Here is a 20,662-nt window from a genome sequence, read left to right as displayed (position 1 = left end):
GATTGCAACGCTGCATCTGGATGAACAAGACTTCTGCACCAATCTCCTGCAGCAGAAGAGGTAGAGATGTTTGATCAAAATGCAGAGTAACATCCTTGGAGAAAACCGAACACCCTGCATAAGCAAAATTTTTGTTGAATGGAAATGCAATTAAAAAGATCAATGGTGATGGCAATTTTCTGGCTGATCATCAGTATACATAAAGCCTGACCTAATACAGATTGTTTTGTCTGAAAGAACACCAAGTCGGTAACGGTGGACTTTTGGTCCAAACGTAATGTGGTGAGCGGGTCAGTGGTGTTTAATGGTTGAATCGTGGGGTGGACATGAGCTTTAGATTGATTTAAATACCAGATACTGTGCAGGCCTGACTCTTGGTGGCAACAACTTCCATCAAGTGTTTGTGAAAACTAGAATTTAGTCACACTCTTTCTACCTGAATTGGTTTGATTCAACCACAATGAAGATTTTTTATAACCTGAACGGCCTGTTGAAGGTCATATCATAGAGTCTCAATTGAATTTCAGTCCAGACTTTGATTTAGCCACTCCAAAACTTTCATTCTGGTGTACTGTATAACTGTTTGTGGATAATGGCTCTCTCTATGATTCACTGGAGGCCCAAAGGCTTTGAAACAATAGATGTAAAAAATTCTGTTTTTTAATTTTATTAGATCAGGGCATGGTGAGTTACTTTTTGAGATCTTTAACCCTATTTTGTGTTGGTTCAATTTTTATTTCTTGATCTTACAAGTTAATTAAATGGCTGGTGATCACATTTTCACATAGGCCTAGGTTGGTTTAATAGGCGACAGCATTTTGTGTTTGAATAATATCAAAATTTTACACCTAGTCATGCCTTAAAAAGCCCAAACTCTTCCCTGGACTGTATATGAATAATATATCTCTGGGTTTATGCAGTTTATCTGATCAAACTCCACACAAAAAGCAGCGTCAGCTAACTATTTTTCCCATTGATTCTCTTCATCTGATCAAGATCAAAATGAATCGTTTCATCCTGGGAAAGGTCTGCAAACAAACCAGCTTCAAAGAGCCGTAATTTCCATCTTCTCACATCACGCTCCTCATTATTTCTGTTTGCTCTTTTTGTGTTGAGTCAGGGATTAGTTATCTGAAGGGAAGATTAGAGGAAAGCCGGTTTTGAGGAAGCCTGATCTCACTTTTATCCTATTTCACAGTTTGTTATTAGTGTGCACACTAAGGCAAGGGATTGAATTGCTTGTGAGGCATGAAAACTTTCTTTCAGATCAAAAAGGTAAGCATCCGAGGACGTGCTTACAGAAAAGACCAGAAGATGGTCAAAAAGAGGCGTTGTACTGATTGTCAGGCAACAGATGGCGTCCACGAGTCGTGAGATTTAAGAGAAACTTTGGACTCATTCAAACAAAGTAGCAGTGGCACGTTTGTGCAGTGGACCGTGGTGAATGGCCCAGTCCAAGAAACATACAAGGCTGGTGAGGAGGTTTGAAGGAACGGTGCTTCTTGCTGCCTCTTCTCACTTCGATCTGTCATTTAGACGAACTGCTACACAATACATCCCAGTGTGTTTCAGCACAATGAGCAGCTCTGTTAGCACTGATCCTGCAACATGTGTGGAAACAGGTGACTGCCTGTCAAAAAAAATGAGAACACTCCCGACTCTGCAGCTCCAACATGACATTTCAGGTTTAACAGAAGGTTGGAGAGGGAATGACAGGCTTGACTCGGTGCTTAAAAATGTTGGAAAAGTTCGGTTTGAGCTTGCAAACAGAAATGACTACTTGCATGTACTGCAACCAAAGTCGTTACATGTTCAGTTTGAAGAGCAAAAAATAAAAATCCATGCTAATCATGTGTGATGCCAATGACCGACTAATATCTGAATAACAGAATTTAGCAATCGTGGTGCTTCCATTAAATAAGGAATGCAATTGAAATCACACGTTAAGTTTGTTCACATAAGTCACAAAAAGACATAACGCACCGTCATCTTACAACTTCCTGTCGTCTTCTTCGTCTTTTCCGCCGGTAGTAACATCTGGTTGTTGATGATGTACCTCGTGTGATGCGGAAAAAGTGTTTCCATTGCAGTTTTGCGAAATATGCTAGTTTGATGCAGCAGAAAAAAAACATTCTAGTGCAAAATCTTTTTTTTCCCTAAATTGCCATGTTTCCATTAAGCAAATGTCTTTTTGTAATTCTAATAATTATCAACTTAGTTTAAGGTAAAGTAATTTAAGGGTTCATTACTTTACCTCATCTTGCATCATCGCCAACTGCTGCAGATCCAAAGGCTTTTCCTTCACAGTCTCAGAGAACCAAAATGATACAGGACTTCACCAGGAGTTTTTAAAACATCAACAAGGCTCCTTAATATTATTAAACTCAAACAAAATGGTGTCAATTCCTTGTTTTTTCTTTTTTATATTCATAGAAATTGAGGTTGCTTCTACTTGTGCTTCAGAACAGAAATGATTAAAACCATAAGATTTCACTTTGTGAAAAAAATGGGAGTCAATCATTGCTTCAAATGGCTGTAAACACACAAAACATTTTAAATACATCACCGTTAAAGTTAACAGAAATATGAGCAGAAGATACACTGATCAGACTGAAATCAGTTTTTTAAGACTCAACTTTAGAGTTTCCTTTATTTTAAATAAAATATAAAAGTTCTCCGTAGATCTATGGTAATCAAGAAAGACTAATAGAAAATAAAAAGGAAGGACATATGGAATAACCGACAACTTTCTGACAATTAGAGAATAAAACCTGGAAATACAAATGTTTTCATACAATCTCATTAGTTTTTCCATACTTTTCCAGGCCTGGAGAATAGTAAAATAAAATTTTAGGCTTGTCCAGACTTGGCAGAAACTCTGTGAAATATAATGTTGGAAAAGAAAATCTAAATGTTAAGCACTTTTCCTTCAGAGTTCGCTGCTAAATGAGAAAGGACCACTTCCAAACACTGGAGTATGAATTATAAACTTAAGGATCCAAAAGAATCTCCGTCATGCAGGCAGTTCCATGAACTTTCACACAAATTCATAAATAATTGTGAAGATATATTTTATTGAACGTACAACAACAAAAAATCCATTCAAAGAGTTGCTACATTTCAGTCATCCAAAAGCAGAGCTTCCTGTCGCCGCCAACCACACAGAGCGGCAACATCCGGTGCCAACTGAGGCCCGATCCGACTGGAGACGATCCGATCATAACGGGCTGCAACGATGTAGGAAGTAACCATCAGCGGAAATGAAATAAGAGCAGCCGCCTGTCTGGTTGAAGTAAAAACCTACCTGTGGGTGACCAAGATGATGGATGAAAACCTGACTGCTGATTTTTCCAGGACATCCTGTGGTGGCGAACAGGTTTTCATTGACAAAGGACCACCTGAAAAGAAAAGAAGTATCTATAAAAAGTCTGAATATTGACAAATTTTCAATTTTGGATAATTTTGAGGTTTAAAAGGGATCCATGATTAGTTGTAACAATCGAATTTATTTGGGAAATATTTATTTTAGATGTAAAAACAATACAGTAATAGTACTGTAGATTATTTAGTTTTTATAGATTTTAATACAAATATTGTCACAGGAAAGTCCCCATGCTGTTCAAGCTGCAAGGCAATCTGGGTAAATGACATCAAATTGGTCCAACTGCCTGGCTCTGTCCAGCCAAAGCAGTGATGAGTAACGTTATTAAGCCTTTTCAATTTGAACCAGAGCGCGTCGAACTCGATCGGAGCGCAGAAATCACAAGAGGTGTTGACGAGGAGTGTAACGGGCGTTTTGGCAGCTTTGTTTATTGTTGACCAAAGAGGACATAGTTGCCCGTAGAAGCTGCTGCTGCTACCTTCAGCTTCATAAATGAAATGATAAATGACTTACCTCTGGACAGACTGTGTGATCCAGTAAGTACTTCTATAGCTCTGCGTCCCGATCACCTGTGCTGTATAGGGTCCGGAGTCGTGGTAACAGCTGTTTAGGGTCTTGCCTTGGTTCGGTCGCATCGGTAAATTTAGTACTGGAGGCAGTAGCACCATTAACATTTCAAAGAGCTTCCAGCTCTGCCTGTCTCAGCAGCGCTACACTGCATTTACTTTTAGCTCATTAAGGTAACGATCACCTGTTAGAGCCTTTGTTAGTTTTGCTCCTACAAATGACTAAAGTCTTCTGGAGAGAAATGTTGAGAGCACAGATTAGGTCCTTCGGACATTGTGTTCTGCTCCAGCTCTCGCACTGCACTCTCCTTTCTTCCATGTGGGGAAATTATCCAAATTCACCCAATTTTTTTTCTTTTTTGTAAACAGTGACACAGTGGGGCATTATCTAAAATTACACCAGTTAAACGCAATATGATAAACAACTACTGGGGTAAAGTTAGCCTTCCTGTGTTTACTCTGTAGAGTCCAGTACAGAATGCGTCATCAACCCATCGGGTGACAAAATGGCGACCTCCATGGGTGAAAAATATATCAAAAGATATACATTTTTGAAGTAATTATGAGTTTTGGCGTATCACAAACAGCAATTTTTTAGTTAATAAAATAATTGCAACACATTTAAGCCAACATGTTCCACTAATTGTGGATCCCTTTGAGGATCAAAATTTAAGAGATAAAGGAGAAAGTTCCTTACCTGAAAAGTCGTGCTTTGTCTTTATGAGCCGGCCTTTTCTCCTGAGGGTAACTGGATGAATAAAACATAAATTAGACGTTCTGTAGATGAACAAATGAAGCTTCGCCCCGTCCTTCCCTCACCTGGAGCGCGTGATGTCCCAGATTAGCCAATCGTTGCCCACCACGGCGCCGACTTTGATGGTGTTTGTGAGGCACCAGTCGGCAGACATGAGCGGCCCGCTGTGCCCGGAGTCCAGAGACAGAATGGCCTGCTGGGTAACCAGGTCGTAAAAGCGAATTGTCCCCTTCTTCTCTGCCACCATTAACTGATCAGCAAAGACGTGCCAGAAAAAGTCAGTTTCTCCAGAAACACCAGTTTGTGCAAACTAAACGCTGCGACTCCCAGTTAGCATGTTAAATGTAAAAGTTAATGATAAGTCACACAAAAAACAAAAGGAGAAAGCAGCTATTGCAGCAAAAATAATGATTTTAGGAGACGCAAGTAGAAATAAACTAAACATATCTGCAAAACAACACATCTTTAATGTCATTTTCCACAAATAAATGTTAGCGCAGTCATTTATTCAGCCGACTGCCGTGTTTTTGACTTAAGAAATGTTTAAAGTTGGAAGGAAATTTGAAAAAAAAATCACTTGATAATTATGTGCTATTGGAAGATTAATGCTTGAATATTGACTATAAAGTCTTATAAAAATGCAAACATTAAAAATTTTTTTTATAAGTTATGCTTAACCTTAGCCAGGCTTACAATACCCAAGGGGAAACCCTGAATTAGAAAAATTAGCATCGTTCAATACGCACAGGTCGAGTTTAACAAGAAATTAAAGTTAAAAAAAAAATCATGAAGCTGCTGGGGTTTTTTTAGACTTTATGTGAAAGTTTGTTCAACAAAATACTGACAAAGATAAAAATAAACATAATGTCACTAAATTTCTGTCCTTGAGAAGGAATAAGAAAAGAAAAAATCCAGAGAAAGCTCAAATTTATCTGAGAAAAATTCCTGTAACAGTCAAGCACGGTGGTGTAGGGATGATGATTTGGACCTTTATTGAGAACAAATCGATGTTCTTATGTCCTGAAAAGCTAAGATTAATAAACAAACAGGGGTGTACTTTATTTTTCCTCTAACTATGCATTCAAATACAGGTTATCTGTGCTGTAGATGTGATTTCAATGGGTTTGTCATAAAAATATACATAATTTATTCAGACAGAAGAAACATAATAAACACTTTAGAGTTCAGTTTATGTTTTAGTAAAAGGACAAAGGTTTATTTAGCTCTTCTGAGACTAAAATAGTATGTTGAAAATAGTTCAAAACAACTTCCTCCCACCTTGAATGCTTCCTGTGGGTGCCAGCAGACGCTCATACCTGGAGAGTGAAGCCTCAGGACGGCCGTTTCATTCCCATCCAGGTCCCACAGCCTGCCGACACAACACCGCCGAGAAATCAACACAATTAAAATACTTCACTAAAAATACTTGTTTGACCTACTTTGATTTTAGAAATGATTGGGAAAAAACAAGCCTGTGTGAGATTAATCTTCTGCAATTAGTGGTGTGACAGACTAATTCTTTTTGACATGTGAACAGCTGTTGGTCTGAAAGCTGCAAAAGATCAGTCTTTCTCCTAATTAATGCCTAAATATAGCCTAAAACTAGGAACCAGACTCAGATGCTTATGTAATAATAACAGAAGGAATTCGCTTTCCAACGCTCCTCATTTACAAACATCCTCGACTCTGACTGATATAATCCCAAATAATCCTTTTTTCACAAACAGTACGCCCAATTATCCCGTTTTTGGAGCGTTAAGATAGCACAACAGGGCTTTAATGGATCACATTCAAGATTACGCTGCCCCTAATTAATCAAACCTCTGCTGTTTTCTTATGAACACAGGCTTCCCATTTTTCTAAGGAAAAGGAGGATTTTTTTCCTTCACTGACAGAGGGAAACGACAGCCGGAGCCGCGCTACGCTTCACCCGGATGGCAGCCGGTGTTTGAATGTGGGCGGCTCACTTACGCCAGGCGGAGGAAAGCGAGCGGGATCGAAATTCGGTGAAAATGAAACAGAAAGCACAGCCTGACCTCTGTTGTTCCTCGATTCAGGATTCATGCTCACCTGCAGCCGAAGAGTTACTGGCGAGAAGAAAACACTGGAATGCTACTAAAGTCTAAGAAATAACCTCAGAAGAGAATTTAGACGTAAATTTCTCTATAAAAATATTCCTTGAACATTTTCCATGTTATCAAGTTAGGGGATTTTATGTGACCACATAAAAACGCACATAAAATTGATGACGAAATATTTTTTAAATAAAAACAGAAACTCCATCCCGTATACAACTTCTCTTTTGTGAAACATGGTGGTGGCAGCATTATGTTTCACAGAGTTTTGCAACAAAGTGCAGCAAAAACAAAAATCTTTCCATATATATAAAACTGCTAGAAACAAACTCCATCAATCTTGCAGTAGTAATTGAAACAAAAGGTGGTTACACAGTATTTCCAGGAGGCTAGGTGCAATTGCAAGCCACACCTTTCAGATTTTTATTTGTAAAATTAATGTTAGAACCAACTGCTAACAGCTTGTTTGTTTGCTTAATTGCCTTATGCAGGTTTCACCAACTCAAATTTAACTTAAGACCACTATGACTTAAATTTAAGACCTATATCACAGCTTGTTAGTTACCTAGCTTGAGAGCTACTTTTTTCATTTCTGAGAGCTACCTGGCTCTACTAAGCTAGATAGCCAGCTAGATAGCCAGCTAGAGAGACATACGATAGCTGCTAAAGCTATTAGCAACTTGTTACCAGTAGCCTTAACCACGTAAGACTGCGACATTTCTGCGATCTTTTTGTGGTTCATGTCAGAAGCGTTGTGTTTCTCACATGGCATATAGCTCTCTAATTAGCTCCGTAAAAAGCTATATGCCAGCTGCTAATGGCTTGTGTGTATGCTAGCCTGCTAGCTGGCAAACATGCTTGCAAGATAGGTTAATCGCCTTGAGTCACAGCTTGCTAGCAGCTGCAAACAGCTTGTTTTTTGGTTGTTAGCTAGGTTTACCACTGTGAGTTACAGCCTGATAGCTAGCTACCAACAGCTTGTTTGTTTACTTGCTTACCAGTTTAACTATGTTGACTACCAACTGCTAACAGCTTGTTTGTTTAATTGCCTTGAGTCACAGCTTGATAGCTAACTGGCAACTAACAGCTTGTTTGCTTGCTAGCTACCTTAACCATCTTGAGTCTCAGTTTGCTAGCAAGCAAGCATTAGCATCTTGTTATTAGTAGCCTTAGTCGCCTAGAGTCACAGAACGCAATGAGTGAAGACGTCTGCGCACAATTTTGCTATATGGAAAATTCCCGAAAGAAAAAAAACTACATATAGGATTAAATTGTTCTGCCATGACAAAATTTAAGACTTGGGATTATTCAAATTGATATTAAGGCCTTAATTTTAGATAATTTTTCTAAGTTATTTACCCTGACCACCAAACACTGTCCTTTCCACATTTATTGATTACTTTGTGTTTTGTATCACCTAAAATCCTAAGAAGACAGACTGAAGTTTGTGGTTCGAGCATGACAAAAAGTGAATAAGTTTGAGGTATTAATACTTTTATAGAGGAGGTTGCTTTGTTCCATCCTGTGGCGTGAGTGAGGACATTCCCCTTGTCTCCTGCTAGAACAGAGTCCCGTCAAAACCTGGGGCTTCTTTTCGCTTGCAGAGAAGAAACCCACTGGACCGCAAGAGGAAAACAACAACTACACCCTGTTCTTTCTGACCGGTTGCCAAGCGGAGCTCAATCGCACGCAATACCACCAACAGCCAAACTTTGGTCAACCACGCTGCCCTGCGAACGGAGAGCAGCGGCTCTCCACAAAAACAGAACCTCCGCAGGAAGAGGTGAAAGACATAAGGCGACGGCACTCCATGTGCAGCAGAGTTGAAAAGGTCGTCTGAGGTCCTGTATCGTCTTATCAAAGTGTGAAAAAACAGCAGAAGCCTCACAGTTTGCTCTGTGCTTCCAGTAAATGGGGAAACGAGAGCTGCTGCCGGTGCTCTTAAAGGGAGAAGGGCAAATAATTAAAAGTGTCTCTCTGGACGGAGCTAACAGGGTCAAACTGTGTAAATCAGGAGTCTGCTTCCTTTGTTATCCAGTGAGCACATTTTTTTGCCATTTTCCTCCACAGAATAAATGTTTCCCAGAAGAATATATCAGTCAATGTTGAAGATTATTGATTCATTTTTTGTTTTAAATATCTAAAATGCTGCAAACATTTATTGTTTTATTCACAGTTTTCACTCCCCACTCTTGTTTTTTTAGTTTTAGGCAGTTATGAGGTACAGCAGTCAAACCTTAAACTGCTGCTGCGCAATTACTAAACAGACTGTTGCTAGGTAACTAAGGAACGAGTGAGTTGCTAAGAGTGAGCGAGTGAGTTGATTCCACTAACTTTGCTTAGCTGCTGTGATTGGTTGAGCGGCTAAAGTCTTTCTTCTGCCTACTTTCCCAGAATGCTGTGCGGTTCTGGATCAGAGTTCAGTGATATCATTGGATATTATTGATTGATATTGATCACACGTCTATCGCGATATATATTAATTTATCATCCAGCCCAAGCTGAAATATATTTGTTTATGAACTTGTAATGTACAAGTTCATAAAATTAAAATTTTCTGTCAGCATCGAGAAAGAACAAGTATTATTATTATTGATCATTTAATTGATCAAACAGTGGAGAAAATAACTAACATGGAATTAATCATAACGATTAATAAAATTATCATCATAATTAGAAATTTATCACGATAAATGATCTACTTTTTTCACTTCTGATACCAATACAGAGGATTTAGTAAACAGTGCTAAATTGACTTAAATGTTTATTTTTTTTAAACACAAATATAAATGTACTTAATTTAAACTTTATTTGATAACTCTGCACCAGTTCAGCACACTTTAAAACACCAGTAGCTTCACAAGGTTGGTCAAAGACGTAAAAAACAAAACAATTTTAATTTGTTCAGTCAGTTAAATTAGGAGTATAACAGCCAATGTAAAATAAATAATAAAAAACCTGAAGCAATAAGTCAATTACCTTGATCAAAGATGTGAAAATAAACTGCAACGTTGTTTTAAATGGTTCAGGAAGTGCAATTATGAATTCTAAATATAGTGTAAAATAAAATGATAATAAAGGACAAAGCATAGAATTAGACTGAATAGATCTGCACCAATACGAAAATCTAGAATTTTTTCCAATACAGAAAAAGGAGATGCAAATTGGTACATCTCTTTGATAAACGATACAATAAATGCCCCTCAGTGATTGTATTCAATATTTGATTAAAACTGTCTGTTTAATAGATACATTTAAAGTGAAAAGGCTTCAACAGTTTCATTCAGAAAGGATGAGATAACATGGCAGCTGTGATGTGTTTTTCCTAACAGAACACATGCAGACACAGATAAGGCTCCGAGATCTGGATCAAGCCAGGCTCAGAGCTGCAGGTGTGTGTTATCCGAGTTCAGCCGCGAACTCCGTCAACTCCAGATCCTCCCAGGACCCTGCAGAGCGGCCTTCTGACCTCTAGGTGGCACGCCCCCGTCCCTCACCCCGTTAACTCCACCCTGCTCCACCCGCAGCGCGGATCAGACTCCATCCAGCCTGAGGAAGTGGAGTGTGGCTCCCCGCCTTGATGCAGCGGCGTCAGGTTGCATACTGACTACAGCAGAGTTCCCAACGCTGCAGGAGACGGCAATGACAAAACTAAGCAAACTTATAATGGAGGCTGTCCTGCCAAAGCCAACAGACTGACAGAGAGGTCGTGAACTGACACATGCTGACATAAACCTCCCTTCCTCCCTCTCTGAGCGGCCGCTGCTCTGTGATCGGCGCTCGGTTTGTGTGGGCTGGCTGGAAGGACGCTCCTCCGCTGCTAACCTGATCTGTCCTAATATTTCCGCCCCACTCTTCCTCCAACGTCCCGTATTTTCTCATCATGACAGCGTTTAAATCTTTCAGCAGATGGAGCGCTCTCCTGTTTTCTCTGGACGCCTGGCGGAGGGAGGGGAAGCGGTTCAGGAGGAGGGATTTTAATCTGGTGTGATCCAGGGCAATCGCCAAGTATTTCCTCTGATTAACTGATAAAAATGCATTTTGCATTGAGTGCTTCAAGGTTTTAAAGACCGTTCAAATACTTAAGCTGTCATTTTTATCCAAATCTATTTTAATAAACCAATTAGGCCCATAAAGCAGGAAAGCAGAAAGCAAGAATAGGAAAGCAAAAACAAAATCCACGTCAACTATTAGTCTAATTCAGTTCAGCTTTCTAACTAAAGTTTAAAAAATCTGTTGCTCAATAGTTCAGTATGGAGTTATTGCAGATCATTTAAGAGTGGCAAGGTATTAAATATTGACTGATGGATTAGCATAAATACAATCTGCTAAATATAATCGAGCAAATTACTGAAGGTAAAAGCATCTCCACATGTACAATGTGGAGATAACTCAAGAGATTGGGAATGAACAACTGAGTAACCTTAAGAAAACCATTAATCACTGCCTGCGTTTCTATTGCATAACTTGAACCTACAAAAATAAATTTGCTTAATGGAAGCATGGCGATTTCAAAAGAACAATAAACAGTTTTTGCACAATTTTTTGCAGTATTTCGCAATAGAAACACATTTTTTGAATCACACGAGTGATGTGATCAACAGCCGGCTGTTACTACTGAAGGAAACGACAAAGAAGATGACAGGAAGTGGTAGTAGGATGATGGTTTGTTTTTGTTTTTTTCTGAGCAACTGGAGAAAACAACATAAAGGCTAAACTCTAAAGCAATTGAAGAAAGTCGTGTATTTTGAGATTTACCATCAAGGTAAGAAGCGAGGCAGATGAAGTGATTTTCCCATGATGCCTACTGCCTACTGTAGCAGCCTGTGGAGGCAATGCTAATATGCAATAAACTGGTGTTGTTACGGCAACAATGTGAGCCCAACAAACAATTAAGCCAAGCAGTAATTGATGCTAAAGGCAGCCCAAAGAAATGTTAGAGTGTGACCTTTTTGATTTTGGACTTTGTAATTGGTTTACAGTTGAAAACGTGAAAGAAGGTGTAAAACGATAGCAGAGGTTCGAATAAAATGTTTACGACCCAATTAGAGATGGAAATCATTAGATTGATGGTTGAACTAGAAAAAGTTGGAAAGAAACGAAGTTGAGAGCTGCAGCTTCCTGTTCAGGTTCTGTCCCTCCACTGACCCTGGCTACCGACACAGTTTTTTTCCCTCTCCCAACCTTAACTGAAGAGGAAAATTTAGGAACCTCGTTACAAACTCTTCCCCCCTTAAAGGGGAAAAAACCTCTGTGCAGCTAATTGGCTTTCCATATTTAACAAATTAGCCAGAAATGCTACAAAGCAGCTCAGCGGAGCATGTTGTGCTTAGCATCGGGTTTCACCGTGGAAACACAGTCAGGACTTTCTGCACCATTAACAAAGAACAGGACTGAAAATCAGAAGCTGGGAACACGCGGAGGAGCGGAAACCAAACGGCTCAGACCTGCAAGTGTGGTCATCGCTGACGGAAGCGATCCGCTTCCCCTCGGTGGGCTCGAACACCAAATGGTTAATGTAGCTGCTGTGGCCCTCCATCACCTGGGCGAAGCAGAGAGGAGACAGTCAGTAAAACTGAGCAGAGCTGGCAGCATATCTGCTTTCTATGTGTGTGTGGTTACATTTCCTGTTTAACTAAGTAGCAAATGTATGCGCTAAGTAGAGAGAAAGCTCCCCGTCTGAAGACCAGAGCAGTTCCAGATGTTGGGATACCTTGAATTCATTCTGATCCTTCAGATCAGAAGTCAGCAGGCGTAGTTTTCTGTCAGCCGCCGCCGTGCAGAACCTGCAGAGAGGAAGAGAAGACGCAACAATAAACAAAAGGAGGGAACAGAAAACACCCTGGGTGACAGTCGACATCCATGAATCAGAGTCTGTGTGTGGCAGGAACTTGGAACGGGATCGTCGGCGGGGGAACGCTGCCAGGGATGTTCAAAGATAAACACAGAGAAAAACAAGACGGCTCACGCCATCTACGCGTGTCTTTGTTGGAAACCCGGTGCCGAGCCGCGGAGAGGACTTTCCCTTCTAATCAGTCCTCGTACACACCAGTGCCTGCAATTACTCACACAATTATACTAACTCACTTCTGACAGGAAAAACACACACGCATCACCAGTATAAACAGACAGCGCTTCACACATTTTCGTAGGTGCAGGCAGATGGATTTGGCATGATGTCATTATAAATATCCTTCAGACAGCTTTGCCTCAGCAGCAGGTTAGATAAAACGCGCAAAGGCGCTAGAACGTTACAGCCTGAACTTTTTGGCACGTCAGCTTTCCTTTAGAAGAACATTTACACGCTGATCTGAGACAGAAAAACCCATTAAAAGCCATAAACAACAGTGTTTCCCCCTAAATAGTAATTAAAATTTCATCACTTTTTATCTGATGATAATAAAAGTGCATTTCTGACATTTCAGGAAATACTTTAATACCAAAGAACTGGGCATCTACTCATTTTTCACAACTTAATTTCTCTTCTTTAAACTTTCCTTTAAATACAAAAGTTCATCTTCATTCAGAAGGAAAAATAAAACTCTTATAGTCTGAAAATCTGATAAAATGGTTACAAACAGATCTATTGTAGGCGCTGAAGCAGAGATGTTCTTGTAGTTTAGTTGTTCTAGTACTGAGGTTAAAGACGTCTTCAAGGGGGTGCTATGGTGGCGCAGGGGCAAAGCATGACCCACGTTGAGGCCTTGGTCCTTGTAGCGGTGGTCGTAGGTTCGATTCCCGGCCTGGCGACGTTTGCCGCATGTCTTCCCCCTCTCTGATTACCCTGTTTCCTGTCAGACTACTTTCAAATAAAGGCCACTAGAGCCAACAAAACCTTTAAAAAAAAAAAAAAATGTCTTCAAAAAAGCCCAACATTTTTCAAATCTAATAAACACTTGGTGCTCTAATGTTGCTTCAATGTCTCCGCCATGCTTTAAAGTCCTCCTTCTTGCATCTGTAGTAACATGTATAACAATGCAATTAATGAACAACTAAATCTTGCATAAATAAATAACTGAAACCAGTAGCTAATTCTTCCCTTCTACCCAAATTAATTTATATAGATCTGCATCACAGATTGACCCTCAGACGATCCAATGATCTCTGCTTTGGCATCTTGTTAGCACTTTGTAATCCTTAGCGATCTAATATTGTCACTAATTATCAGTACTATAATCTTCATGCTAGCACTAACACCTTTGACAAGAGCTATCTTTTTGAGAAGCTCTAGACATCCTTAGATTTGATCAGGAATTAGTCCAATAGACACATCTTGTTTTAATCAGGCATTTTTAAAGGACACATATTGTGCAAAATTGACACTTTGCATGTTTTTGTACGTCCATTAATGTTTCTGCTGCTTCTAAAAACATCCCAAGAGTGTAAAAAAATAAAATAAAATAAACACCGAGCCGATTTGTTGAAAGTTTATGTTTCTTGGTGTCTGGAAAATGAGCCGTTTTAGAAACCTTCCGAATGTAACATCACAAATTAGCAGGCGTTTTCCCTGTTGCCTAGCAACCTCAGAAACCAAGGTTGTTACCTAGCAACTCCAGTGAATTTCCAGTACGTTTGGTCAGGTGGTTTTACCGTTGTTTCACTGAACAGAGTGATTGGCTGTTGACTTACCATCCAGAAACCACTTGCTACATTTTTGCTTGTTGAGCAGGAGGCTCTACTAATGCTTTTCAAAGATGTACGGGTGTATAATTGCGCATCTGTCTGCAGCCATTTTCAAATGTGAGTGTAAATGATAAGTTGGGGGGCATGGCCAGCAGATTATTCAGATTTAAAGTGGCAGAGGCCCTAAATCAGCTCATCCTGATAGGAGCTCAAAATAGGTAGACTTATCTAAGAATGACTTTGTGCAAAAGATTTAATGTTTTGTATAGACCTAAACAAATAGGTCTTTAATGGAGTTCTGATTAAGCTGCTTCCTATAATTTACTGATGAGTACTGATTCTGTATTTCTGTTAATCCCACCTGTGGCCATCCTGGGAAGACCGTGAACTTTGCCCTCCATGGTTTGGGTGTCGACTCTCGGCTCTCGAAGAAGAGCCAGTTGCTCGCACGTTGGCTGCTGTATTTACTAGATGACAGCCAAGCTTGAAAAATTAGCGTGTGCGGTGGAAGTCAGTGGTTTTAATAGACGTCAGGCCTGTTTTTCAACACAAGCTGCAGTGGTGGCAGCTCAGCCGCCCCCCCTCCGCTCCCCATCAAGCCCGTGAGAACGCTGGACTTTTCTTGGAAGGCACAGCTACGTGCCGACTGAAGGGAGAGCTTGAACCTGAGCGGGTTCTCATCAGCACAATAACATGTGCGCACGTCACAGCGCTGGCTCGAGGGTCCTGTGGAGTAAACCACAGAAGGCCAGGAATTAACGCTGCCTTTCCTTTCCAATTACACAGAGCCTGCGCTCCTCCAGGGGGAATGCAGATCCTTCACATCCACAGCTCCAATCAGGTGGAAACTCTACTTTCTAATAATCCCTAGCTGGGCCTACTCCCCACCTGAAACAACTTGGCCGTGGTCCTGGACGTGTGACAGCGAGGAGTGCTGATGAATACTTTCCGACAGCGTGACTGACACGCTCTCCCAGAAAGAAAATAAATAAATAAATAAAACGATCCTATTATTTTAAAAGTCACAGATGTCGGCTTTTCAGGACGGAAGTGGAGGATGGCTCGACACCCTCTAATCCTCCAACAACAGTCTGATGACATCTTACATAACACCCCGCACTACACCGCTATGGACATACCATCATACACTAACCCTACTGTAGCAAACAACACCTCTTCATTTGGCTTTTCAGAAAAACAGCAACTCGGTCACCACATGGCAGGAAATCGAAGCACTTAAAAGCATTTTTACTAAACGTAGTAAAGACAAGTTTCTGAAGATTTTCAGGTGGTTGCTGATGTCAGAGGTGAGTGGGCAGACTGGTTTGAGACAACAGATACCAACTCGTTACAATCAGGGTGTGCAGAACACAACCTGTGAGCAGAGAAAAGATCAAACCTTGAAGCAGCTGAGCTACAGCAGCAGCAGACCACACCCAATACCACTTCAACACTGAGTGTGTTGTTACACCTAATATATGGTGGATTCGTTCGAGTTGTTACAATTTTTAGCTGATGTGGTTCGTTTTCACACTGTGTTGTGTCAAACGAACTAATTGAAAAACCTGTTCCTCTCCTCGCCTGTGGTGGCGCTGCACCAAGAACCATTGAAGGAAATGACAAGATATCCTCTAAACAAGACATGAGTGTAACTTTCTTTCACAAAATGAAGACAAAAATCCTTTTTGTCTTCAAAAATCTTTTTTTTGAAGACAAAAAAAAATCTTTTTTTTGTCTTCAAAAAAAGACAAAAAAATTCTTTTTTTGGAGTGGTGTCACATTTTAGCGGTTGTGGGATTTCTCTTTTATCCTGCTAGAGCTACACTCTCGTGTTTGACTCTCGAGTTTGTTTTACTTGTATGGACCCAGAATATGCCGTGCACTATAACCCACTCCTGCGGTCTCTCGTCTACTTGTATCCACATACGAAACAAACCAGAGCTCTCTTTAATCGAGACCTAGATTTGTAGGCGGACTAGAGTCAGCTTTTTTTGGTCCATTGCACACTCACACTTCCCCAAACAAACCAAACCTTTCAGACAAATAAACTCAAGTTGGATTAAAGCGAACTAAACAGGACTAATGTGAATGCACCAAAACTTGACAAGTGGTCCTGTATTAGACCTCGGAAGATCCAGTTCTAATTCTCTATCTTGAGACCACCAGATTCTCTGTTCGATTTTAAAATGGTAAATCCTGAAAAATAGAAATTTGACTTTTTTTCTCCGAATTCAAAGAAAAGTCTATTATTTTCTTTTCTTAGTAGTCCTTCTTCCGTATAAATACTAATAAATATAAATATAAATGGGATGTTGTTGCTAAAAGCATCACAGCAGCCTGAGCTCGTATTTCCCATCTGTGTTAGAGACCGGTGACAGGTTTGAGCCGCGGCCTGCAGCGGCTTCCTGCAGCGTTTTATCCAATTTATGATGAGTTGGAGCGATCCAGCACTGCTACATTACTTAGAAAACTGATTGAGACTCCGCTCATTTTACTCTTCCTGTTCATTGCTGAAAACTGTCCAACTGAAGGGATCTGGTTGCAAAGCAAATTTAGTGACACAAGTTGAATTAAATCAAATCAGAGGTGAAGTAAGGTAGGGAGAAAAAAAAAGGTTATTTTTCTATATTTATTCTTGCTTGATAGTTTAAAAATAACACAATGAGAATTAACAGCTTAACTGATTATCTCATGAGTAATACTTAAATAAGTACAGCTCTGGAAAAACGGCAGCCCACAGCATTGAACCTCATTGAAAACCTCCTGGTTTTTCCACCAAATATTGATTTCTGAACTCTTCCTGAGTTAAAACATTAGTATTGTTGTTTCTAAATGAGTATGAACTTGTTTTCTTTGGATTATTTGAGGTCTGAAAGCACTGCATCTTTTTTGTTATTTTTCTGCAATACTACATTTTTGCTTGGAATTTCAGAGACATGTCAATAGTTCATAAAATAAAAGAACAATGTTCATTTTCTTCAAACATATACCTATAAAAAGAAACTGATCATTTTAAGTATTTTTTTCCAAAGCTGTAGAAGTAATACCTTTGAGATTGTTTACTTTAATACATAAAGAAGCTTTTCTTGCCTATACATCATATTTTTTCCCCTGCAGTTCAACTGTCACAGGAAACAAAATTAATTTAATTACATTAGAAGAGGAAAAAGGTGAGTATCTTCCAATCAGGCAGATATTAAACCTTACCTCCAGCTGTGTAGCACTTTGAGCCTCCAACTGAAAAAAGTCCTTTAAACAGCCAACTTGCAGCACTAATCAAGCACTTCCAAGCAAAGCATTTGGATTATCGCACCAATGAAGAAGCATCTGAGCAGCCAAGGGACTCTTGTGATTGATATTAGAGTAAAAATAAACTTAAACTCCTGTACATGGATGTCAGTGAAACCTTTGCATTGTGTGTGGGCTGCAAAACAAACAGCATATCTAATCCTTAATGATACAATATGCTGTTAAAGTCAACATGTGAATTATCTTGAAAGGCGATACCTGATGGTGGGTATCCTGTCCAACCGCGACTCGGGACTCCAAGCCAGAGCCTCAACCTGAATGTCATGATGAAAAACTCGGAGAGCATTGAACTGGACCCCATCCACCTCTACGTCCTCCTCCTGCGGAAGCAGATTTGTGTTTAACGGCAAAGACAAACAATGCGGTGGGTAAATCTAGCAGTGTGGAGCCGCATCCCTTACTTGGAAGAGGCAGGTGCCCACCACCACATACAGGTTTCCACTGAAGGCCAGCAGAGAGGCAGGAGAACCCGAGCTGAAAGGGCTGAACTCAACCACGTGGACGTAGTCCTCACACGTCACTGTGTAGCTGGGACTGCGGGTCAGGTCCTCCTGCATGTTGGTATCCGGCAAAGGTGGCTTCAGGTCAGAGATCTACTGGAATTGCAGCAATAAAACAGTAAACAGACAAGCCACATTAGTTCGCAGAAGAACAATAAGCTTTGGCTAGACACTGTAAAAGGCAGATTTTCATCTCTGAATAGAGAGATATAGGTTGTTAAAATTAAACACAGATTCGGTCCAGTAGGAAAAGCAGAACCCATGCTAGAACACCATGTTACTACCACAATCCTGAATTCATTTTCCTGGGATTTTATGAGATTAACCAGCACAAAGCCGTGCATAGCGCTTTATTCTGACACCTCCAGCAACCAGTTCCCTACAGAGGACACTCAATAATCCCAGTATATTGGTAGGGATGAAGGGTTCAGAGTTTTTTTTTTTTTTTTTAGAGAACAGCAGTGAACATGAGGACCCCAGGAAAGTCACTGAAATATCAGAGTTAAAGCCTGCAGAAGATTTAACACCTAGAGCTGAGGGTTTCCATGCAAACTGACTAATCTGAAGATACTGTGAAAGAAAAATGGGTAAAAAATTAAACTTGTGCGGGGAGGTTTAGTACAAATGTACTCTTTTTAATTTGTAAGATTGACTATGAATGCTCTTGTGTCTTCCTGCTTTTGTCCAAATTTGTTGGAACGAGGTGTTAATTTAACTATAAACATAATTTCCCTCTGATTTGCTGGAAGTAAGCCTACATAATACACACAATCGTAACAAATCACCTATGTACAGTTTCTCCTGAAGTATGACTGGTATCTAGTTTGCTTTGGAAGAAAATAAGCAGTTCATACCGTCTTTTTTAACTCAAACGTATTCTTCTTTACTACCACGACAGGTGTTGAAGCTAACCGTAAAAGTCACATGGACACGAAGTATAACGGTTGTCTACTTTCATAGTCCAAATGGACCACAGATGAATTAGTTTCGTCATAAGGGTGTGTACATATCATAAACGCAAATATAACGTGAATATTTACCAAGTTGGTCTTTAAATGGGCTCGCTGAATCAAATACAGCGCGCTTTGGGAGTGTTTTCTGCCCTATTTCCGCATACGTCACCGGAGCGTACCGTTTACTTTACAAGTTCGGGGGGGGGGGGGTCCGGGTGTTAGACAAACCCAAACATATAGAGATAGTTTACAAAATGGTACAATAAAATATTACAGTGTTTTTTTATACCAAATATTTTCAAAATTTACTATCATAAGGTCGCAAAATTGGACGGGCATTCAAAAGAATATCAGGAAACCGCAACTGATTCTTACTCAGAGCTGATTGGCTGGAAGGCAAAACGTCATCGTAGATTTAAACGTTCAAATCGGCAGCTGATTTCTGGTTGACTCGCTGCTGAAGACTGGGAACATTATAACAGGTTAGAACTGATTAATCCAACGTTTATTGACATTTCTATAAATATATGTCGCAGGACATATATTTATGCCGCCATAATAATGGCGGCAACTATAATTAAAAAGAAAAAAATAGATTAATTCAAAGCGATTGTTAGATAATGTAAAGTTGTAGGCTCTGAGAGACGAATTAGTCATGGTGTACTTTTCTGTTTACTTCATTTACATCTAGCTTTCTAATTTGGCATTTCAATGAGTGCATTTAATATGCGTGGTAATTACTATAAATTTATCTTAATGTATTTTAATATTTCATGTGGTTGTCTGCTTTATTAAAATAATAAACTGCCAGCCAACAGGTCAGCCCATAAGGGGAAAATCTGTAAAAAGTGGAACTTCTATAAACAGATACAAAAAATTGCCATGACATAATTCATGCAAAAGGAGCCCAAACCAAGTATTAATTGCATAAAAATTGTTATACTTCTTGTATTATCTACAGAAATCCTGACATTTCTGTAGATAATAAAAACATTTTTCATTGATCTTATGTAATACTCACATTTTTGGTTTTCATTACTTGCAAGCCTTAATCACCAAAATCACAACAATTAAAGGCTTGAAATATTCCACCACATGTGTAATAAATCCGTATGAGTTCCACTATGTGAAACAGGTGACAATTATTGAGCGTCTACATGATATTTCAATATTTTAGATGTACTTGTAAATGTTCAGGACAGTTTTCTGTAACTTTTCTTTTAGGAAACAATGTCAGCATTCACAGACCATCTGAAGCTGATGGTAAAAACCTTCAGAAGGGAGTCCCACAGGGTTTTACCGTCAGAGAGGACCACTGTCCACGGAGCCGACAGCATGCTGATGGTGCTACAGCTGGCCATGGCTGAGGTCAACAAGCAGGTAGCAGATTAGCTTCTCTATTCAATGTAACCTGGATTAACAATGAAATAATAGTTAAGGTAGCCAAGAGCAGGGTTTCCTCCAGAAAACTTGCTAAGCCCGGTGGTTGGGAGCTAGGGC

General features: G+C 39.8%; 1 protein-coding gene across 6 annotated transcripts in view; it reads right to left on the bottom strand.

The window, feature by feature from the left end:
- Window positions 1-3,054: 3,054 nt before the first annotated feature.
- nup37 (nucleoporin 37) overlaps window positions 3,055-20,662 on the bottom strand; it is a 40,557-nt gene continuing 22,949 nt past the window's right edge. Inside the window, exons 1-10 of one of the 6 annotated variants that reach the window (XM_028044227.1) lie at window positions 19,250-19,411; window positions 18,111-18,305; window positions 17,908-18,029; window positions 12,491-12,563; window positions 12,225-12,319; window positions 5,981-6,071; window positions 4,768-4,952; window positions 4,646-4,696; window positions 3,305-3,398; window positions 3,055-3,227 (exon numbers count right to left, since the gene is read on the bottom strand). In XM_028044227.1, the coding sequence (XP_027900028.1) occupies window positions 3,114-3,227; window positions 3,305-3,398; window positions 4,646-4,696; window positions 4,768-4,952; window positions 5,981-6,071; window positions 12,225-12,319; window positions 12,491-12,563; window positions 17,908-18,029; window positions 18,111-18,266 (981 nt within the window). In that variant the 5' untranslated portion in view covers window positions 18,267-18,305; window positions 19,250-19,411 and the 3' untranslated portion in view covers window positions 3,055-3,113. The other 5 variants (XM_028044228.1, XM_028044231.1, XM_028044229.1 and 2 more) reach the window with 5 other exon arrangements.

This window comes from Xiphophorus couchianus, chromosome 17 (assembly GCF_001444195.1).
Source record: "Xiphophorus couchianus chromosome 17, X_couchianus-1.0, whole genome shotgun sequence".
Classification (NCBI taxonomy): domain Eukaryota; kingdom Metazoa; phylum Chordata; class Actinopteri; order Cyprinodontiformes; family Poeciliidae; genus Xiphophorus; species Xiphophorus couchianus.
Note: the sequence above shows the minus strand (reverse complement) of the source record. Positions and strands in the feature narration are given on the sequence as shown.